This window comes from Tupaia chinensis, unplaced genomic scaffold, assembly GCF_000334495.1.
Source record: "Tupaia chinensis unplaced genomic scaffold, TupChi_1.0 Scaffold000028_1, whole genome shotgun sequence".
In the NCBI taxonomy this organism is placed as follows: domain Eukaryota; kingdom Metazoa; phylum Chordata; class Mammalia; order Scandentia; family Tupaiidae; genus Tupaia; species Tupaia belangeri.
This window is the reverse complement of record NW_006159458.1, coordinates 1,381,101-1,389,197: the sequence shown is the minus strand read 5'-3', so window position 1 is coordinate 1,389,197 and position 8,097 is coordinate 1,381,101. Positions and strand designations below refer to the sequence as shown.

Here is an 8,097-nt window from a genome sequence, read left to right as displayed (position 1 = left end):
AGAGGGCACATGTGTGTGCTTGACAGAGAGACAGAGAGAGACAGAGAGACAGACAGCAAGAAATCATCCCCTAGGGGAATGGCCACTCCACAATCCCTTCTCTTCCATTCTCCTCTTGGGATCTTGGGCATGCGCGCACATGTGCCCATCATGAGTTTAAGCCGCCGGGTCCAGGACTCAAACCACAGTTGACTACATTGGAATCCAGTAACATAGCCATTATGCTAACTGCTGGTCCCAACATCTGATAGTTTTTGACAGAAGTCAGAGGACACTACTTACTAGACAATCCTTATCAGCAAGCATATTCCCAACCATATTTCTGTAATATCAGGTAACCAAAGCCAAATCAGTCTCTGTATCAGATTCCTTACCTCCTATATGGTCTTACCTTCATTACTAACCTCAACTTTTCCTCTCATGGAGTCTAGAAAGGAATATAAGGGTCAATAGTCAATTAAACATTTATACTTATAATGTAGTTTTTCATTCTTTTGATGATAAAAGTAATGCAGGGCCAGCAGGTGGCATGGTGGTTAGGGGCGCTGGACTCACACATGACTGACCATGGCTCAAGCTCGGACCTGGCGGTTCGCTTTCTTACTTTCCATCTCTCTCTCCCCTCCCCCAATCTGGTCAAATTAAAATAAATAAATAAATAAGTAAAGTTAAATACTTCTTCAAAAAAAATAGTAATACATGCTCACTACAGAACATTTCAACAACAGAGTCCAAAGTTGATGATGTCGCTTATAGTCCGATCCTTTAAGTAATCAATATTCATGTTTTACTGTAAATCTTACAAGAACTTTAATATATCATGTATATATATACATTTTTAATCATATCATTACAACCTTTTCTCCCACTTAACTTATCGTGACCACTTTTCATGCTATTAAATATTCCATATCAGTTTTAATGGCTCTCTACATACTATTCACAGGGATATAATTTCTAATGACATATTTTCATCTGTAATCTTAAGATTATGAATGAGTCAGATTTATTTATTTATTATACTTTAGAGACATTTTTTGCTGTAGGGCCACATGCACCTCCCAGAGAAACAGAGAGAAATAGAAGAGGTAGACAGAAAGTGAGAAATCACCCCCAGGAGGGAGGGCCATGCCTCAATCCCTCCTGCTCTATTCTCCTCTCAGGATTTGGACATGCATGCACACATGCCAGGTGTGTGTTTCAAGATGCCAGGTCTGGGACTCCACCTGTGGTCAGCCACATGGGAGTTCAGTGCTTTAACCACTATGCCACCTGCTAGCCCTGAATCAGATCTTTAATAAACTTTGCACACAGAATATAGATCTATTATATATCTTCTGTCACTGGAAAAAAATACATAAATTAAAAATTTTGTGTTTACCTAAAGACAAATTTAATATCAGTAAGCATTTCTTCTCTGAATTAACTCCTGCTTATACTTTAGCTCTCAATCAGGGGGATCCTTATAAGCAAAACTGATGTATTTCTTCCACATCTATCAGTTAGAGAGCAACCTCCTTTTTCTCTAACGCACATATGCCTCCATGCATATGTGTGTCATTCTTTGTTCAAACAATTATTGAGCACTATTTACCAGGCATGATTGTAGTTTTCTGGGGTATGGCAATGGGGCATGCTTACAATGTCTGAGAAACTGTATGGTTGGCACTGCTGGTGTGGAGTGAGCATAGGGAAAAATGATAGAAGTCAAGAAGGTTGCCAAAAGCCAGATCACATAGCACCTTATAGGTACTGCAAGGACTTTAACAATAAGTAAATTGGGAAAACACTAGAGGATTACAAACATGATCTCAATTATTCATTTCAAAACAATCCATCTGACTGCTGTGAGTAAATGAGACTAAAAGAAGTCTTGTACCAGAGTATTCTGGTGGAGTCATTGAGAAGCAGTTGAATTTTAGATCTATTTTACTGAGACACACAGATTAACTACACTCGGTGTGGAATGTGAAAAGTCAAGGGTGACCAAATCCAGTGGCCTGAACAAATAATAAGCAAACCTGAATTGTCATCTACTGAGATGGAAGATCAGTGAAAGAAGCGTCTAGAGGCAGAAGTAGGAAATTGATTTTGGTCATGCTGAGTTTGAGATGCTCATCATACAGACATCCAAGGGGAGAGGGATGTGATTGCATGTTTAATGCTAGACATGAATAATTAGGACTGGAGAAGTTAGTTTGGAAGTTATCTATGTACAGTAGAAACTTAAAGATCTAGCGAGATCACTTAGGTGAAGAAGGAGAGTCAAGGGCTGGGTCCTGGCTCACTTTAACCTTTAGTGGCAGAGAAAATCAGGAACAATTAGTGAAGAGGCTTGCAAGAGACCAGTGAGGTATGAGGAGAGCCAAGGAAAATGTTTCCTGGATCCAAGACACGCAAGATCCAGAAATAAGGAGAGCTTATTAGTGTCAAATGCTGCTATTAGAACTGAAAAGCGACGACTGGGTCTGGGCTTATGGAGCTCATATTGGTAGCTTTGACGAGGGCAGTATCTTTGAAATGGCTAGGAAAGAAAACCCTATAGGAAAAAGAAAAAAAAGGCAGGCAATAGGGGATTCAGTGAGTAGAAATAATGTTCATGATGTTTGCTACTTAAAAAAAAAAAAAAAAAGAAAAACCAGAGAGGGGTCAGCAGGTGGCATGGTGGTTAAGGGACTGGGCTCCCACATAGTGGACGATGGTTCTAGTCCCAGACCCAGCAGCTTGAAAATCACACTGGATGTGTGAGTAGTACATGCCCAAAATCCTGAGAGAAGAATGAAGAATGGATTGCCATGTGGCCATTGCCCCTGGGAGAGTGATTTCTCACTTTACTTCTCTGTCTCTCTTTAGTAAGTACCCTATGGAAATAAAATAAAATGAAATAACAGATAAATCCAAGTTCTAGATCATCATTCTTACCTTCTACCAAACTAAACAAGATTCCTCTATTAAATATTTTCATTGCATGCTGCATTTTTCCTTTATAACTTAATACAGTTTAGGGGGTTATTATAATTTTAAAAAATTTGTGACCCTTGGGTAATCAAAGATTCTTTTTTTTTTCTTTTATTGACAAAGGGCACAGTGCTTACCACAGAACGAGAAACCATCCTTCCCCTTATCCCCAACTTCACCATAATCCTTTCTCCTTCATTTCTCTATCCCATCAGGGTTTGGGGCAAACATTCATATGTACCCTACATGTTTTGCAAGCAGCTGGAATAAGACTTGAGCAGTGGTCAGCCACATGGGATCCAATCCCATCCTCAGCACTTAACTGCTGGGTCACCTGCTGGCCGATTACTATAGATTTCTCTATACGCTTATTTGTTTACTGACTATCTCTGCCATTAGACTGTGAAGCCTATTAGGGCGGAGACCATTTTGTTCATTGCTGAATCCTCAGTGCCTTGAATAGGGTGGTCTAGTATATGTTAAAATCCCTTTGTTAACAGTCTGAAATATTAAAGGTTTCATTGTGAGATTTCATTCCACCTTGTCTGTTAGCCCTTTAATGCACATCTTGATGTTTAAATGAATAACTTGGGCTTGATGCTAACCTCTTCTAACATGTCTCACGTTACCAGATTAAGTGAAAAAAGGAAGAAAGAAAAGAAGAAATGCATTTTCCATTGTATTCCGATTGATACATGTGAAGAGGAAGAAAGGAGGAAGCGAAGTAGGAAAGAAAACAAAAATTGGAGTAAGTGGTGAAGCAAAGCATTCTGATTTTTAAGAAAGGAACAAATTGACTAGTCTAAAGGACTGGAAAAATGTCAGTAACTAACTATTCAGAATTTAAAATAATAGCAAATGTTATCTCCATGATATTCAATTTCTATGATTTGCAATAGTTCTTGATTTTCATAATGCTATTTGCGTAAAGCTCTCATTCTGATCATAAGAATGTTGAACAAAGCATATGTTTCAATAATCCAGTTAAAAGTAATATGTGAACCACCAAACAAATCACAAAAAGGGACAAATTATTCTTAATATTAGTATATTAAGGAAATTAATTCCAGAAGAGGAAAACTACATAAAACTTGTATGCGTGGGACCAGCAGTTAGTGTAATGACTATGTTGCTGGGCTCCCATGTAGTCGACCGCGATTTGAGTAGTCGACCGCGATTTGAGTACTGGACCCAGTGGCTTAAACCCACACCAGGCATGTGTGCATGCATGCCCAAGATCCCAAGAGGAGAATGGAGGAGAAGGGATTGTGGCTGGCCATACCCCCTGGGGGGTGATTTCTCGCTTTCTGTCTCTCTGTCTCTGTCTGTCTGTCTGGCGAGTGCACACACCCTATAGCAAAAACCTTTGCAAAAAAAGAAAAAAAAACCTTATATGCTAGATATAAAAATTTCCTTCTGTATTGTTATATATTCCAAATATCCAGAAATAGAGAGAATGCTTTGGTCTATAAGAAAAAAAGGAAGCCAGCAGGTGGCATAGTGGTTAAGGAGCTGGACTCCCACATAGCCAAGCATGGTTTGAGTCCAGACCCTGCGGCTTGAACATCATGCCAGACATGGTGCATACATGCCCAAAATCTGGAGAGAAGAACAGAGGAGAAAGTATTGAGGTGGGGCCACCCCCCTCCCCCCTACACACAAGGGAGATTTCTCACTTTCTGTTTCTGTGTCTCTTGGGATGGTACATGTGCCCTAAGGCAAAAATATAAAAGAAAAAGAAAACAAAAGAGGAAAAATCTGATCAATCTTATAGCTTACAGAGGTTTAGTTTGAGATTTCCAGATTAGTTAGTTATAATAAGAACTATATACTATCTCCTTCTCTCCTAAAATTGACAAACAGAGCAAAGAATTATAATCTTTTTATTTATTTGATAATGGGTTTTTCCCAATAAAGCATGACAAACAAACATATACATATAATTGAATGGTAGGGGGAATAACCAATGGGACTCACCAGAAATATGAAAAGAATATCTCAAAGAAAATTCTTCCATGGCCAAAGTGACATTGTACATGAAAATCAACATCATAGGAGGACCATGAGGTTTTAATGGAGGGGAATCTCGGCCACATGATTGTCCTAGCCAAAAACAAACAGAAAAATATTTATGAAGCCAAAGGTGATTGAGCAAAACAAAAGGAAAAAAAATCATATTTTAAATATTATAAATTTATACCATTTCTATTTCCAACAATATAAAAATGATATGTACATGAAAATCAACATCATAGGAGGACCATGAGGTTTTAATGGAGGGGAATCTCGGCCACATGATTGTCCTAGCCAAAAACAAACAGAAAAATATTTATGAAGCCAAAGGTGATTGAGCAAAACAAAAGGAAAAAAAATCATATTTTAAATATTATAAATTTATACCATTTCTATTTCCAACAATATAAAAATGATAAAATTAAGTATAAAACAAAAGGAAAAAAGTCATATTTTAAAAATTATAAATTTATATCATTTCTATTTCCAACAATATAAAAATGATAAAATTAAGTAAGTAAAAATCAATTAGAATAGCGAGATAAATGTTTCACTATTACAGGAAAACTACCGGCTAACATAAACAAATGGCCAGAAAATAACTTTATTATACAAAGAACTGTGTGAAGAGCCTGGTGGGGTGCTTTCTCTCTTTCTCATGGAAGAAATTAAATGAGTAAACTTGAAAAAAAGTAAATGAAATAAGAGATTTAATTTAAATTGCATAGTACCTGGTATATAAATATTCATTAACCTTTCTTATTAAAGTGGGTAATAGTTAATCCTGTATTTTGTGTTCTCAAAAGCACTTGGGTCAATAGCTTGTCATTCAGGACTAGCAATTGGTATAATGGCTATGCTGCTGGACTCCCATGTAGTCGACCACGGTTCGAGTTCTGGACCTGGTGGCTTAAACTCACACTGGGCGCATGTGCGTGTGTGCCCAAAATCCTGAGAAGAGAATGGAGGAGAAGGGATTGCAGCATGGCCATTCTCCCTGGAGGGTGATTTCTTGCTTTCTGTCTCTCTGTCTCTCTGGCGAGCGTATATGCCCTATAGCAAAAACCCCTCCAAAAAAAAAATAGCTTGTCATTCACTTGGGAAATAAGTTAAAAGCAAAAGGCTCAGGTCTCTGGTTTAACCTTTAACATAATCAAGATTGGGTCAAAGATATCTAGGGCTTATAAACTTATTTTTATGGATTTAAGTTTTCTAATATTGACTTGCAAACATTCCCTGTTTTAATTACTGTAAACCTTTCTCAAATTGCTGAAAACCCCAAGTTTATGATTTGCTTTTTAATTTTGTTTCTCCTGAAGCAGAACTTTTTAATTACATAGGAATTCATTAATAATTTGTTTTCTTCAGTTACTTTTAAAAAAAGAATTATTTATCTATTCAATTCCATTTATTATTTTTTAATTTGACCAGAGAGAGAGAAAGAGAGAGAGAAAGAAAGGGAAAGTAGGAAAGCAAGCTGCCAGGTCTGGGACTTGAACCACGGTCATCGCAAAAGTCTTCATAAGATGAAGTTATAGTAACAGCAATTAGTATGCATAATAAAAAGATAGAAGTTGGGAAACATACAATTTCATATCATGCCTCCGGAAAGTGGAAAAACAATAACGAAAAAATCTAAAAAATGACAGGAGAAAAGAAATCATAAAGCCTCAAGCAGAAATAAATGCAATAGAAAATAAATGAACTATACAGAAAATAACTGAAAGCAAAAGCAGGTTCTCTGAAAAGATTAACAAGATTGACATATCATTAGTTAGACGGAGTAAGAAGAAAGGAACCAGATAAATCAAATTTGCAATGAAATAGGCAATATTACAAAGGACACAACAGACATCCAAAACATTCTTAGAGGATACTGTGAACAATTATATGCCAACAAACCAGAGACGCTGGATGAGATGGACAAATCCCTGGACACATATAACCTACCAATACTGAATCAGGAGGACATCGAAAGTCTGAACAGATCCATAACAAACAATGAGATTGAATCAGTAAGAACCAGCCTCCCAACGAGGAAAGGCCTGAGTCCAGAAAGCTTCACTTCTGAATTCTATAAAACTTTTAAAGAAGAGGTAACCCCTTTTCTACTCAAACTACTTCCAGAGATCCAAAAGGAAGGAATCTTCCCAAACTCATTTTATGAAGCCTCCCTCATTCCCAAAATAGATAAAGACATGACAAAACATGAAAACTACAGACCAATATTGCTGATGAAAATAGATGTAAAAATTCTCAACCAGATACTTGCAAATCATATCCGACAACATATAACAAAGATTATTTATCATGACCAGGTAGGCTTGATTCCAGGGATGCAAGGGTGGTTCAATATACGCAAGACCATAAACATAATACACCATATTAACTGAAAGAATGATAAAAACCATATGATTATTTCAATTGATACAGAAAAAGTATTCGATAAATTATTTCCCTTCGTGATTAAAACTTTCAGCAAAATCAGCATAGAAGGGTCATTTCTCAAAACAATAAAAGCCATAAAAAAAAAAGTATAGCTAACATTATACTGAATAGGCAAAAGCTGAAAGCTCTTCCACTAAAAATTGGCTCTAGACAGGGATGCCCACTTTGTCCGTTCCTTTTCAATATAGTGATAGACGTTATAGGCAATGCAATCAGAAATATAAAAAATATATAATACAATAGTTTATATCTCTATATATGCTATTATAAATAACATTTTCCCATTAAATGTGTTAATTTTCACTGCTTTGGTTTTAAGATTATGGCTGCCTCACATTTAATTTATACTGATTTTTCCAAATTTTCGTTAGAAAATCATATCATGTACTACATTTCTAAGTATTAAACTACCCTTACATGCTATATATGCCATATTTATGAATCTACTAGCTTAATTTAAATATTCACTGAATAATCTGCCAAATAAGCATTGGCTTACTCTGCCCCCTAAATGGTTCAGACTATGCCACCACTGGCAAAAGGATTGTTTTGAGCTGAAAGCAATTGACAAAAAACAAAATCAGACGAGAAAAATTCTCTGCCTGCCCCCTTTCTATTAATATTAGGAAGAGGAAGATAATTCTTTTTTTTTTTTTTTTTTTGAGAGGTTTTATGCTA

General features: G+C 36.5%; 1 protein-coding gene across 1 annotated transcript in view; it reads right to left on the bottom strand.

The window, feature by feature from the left end:
* OVCH1 (ovochymase 1) overlaps positions 1–8,097 on the bottom strand; it is a 109,217-nt gene that overhangs the window by 22,385 nt on the left and 78,735 nt on the right. Inside the window, 1 exon segment of the mRNA XM_027771127.1 lies at positions 392–427. Within this exon segment, the coding sequence (XP_027626928.1) occupies positions 392–427 (36 nt within the window).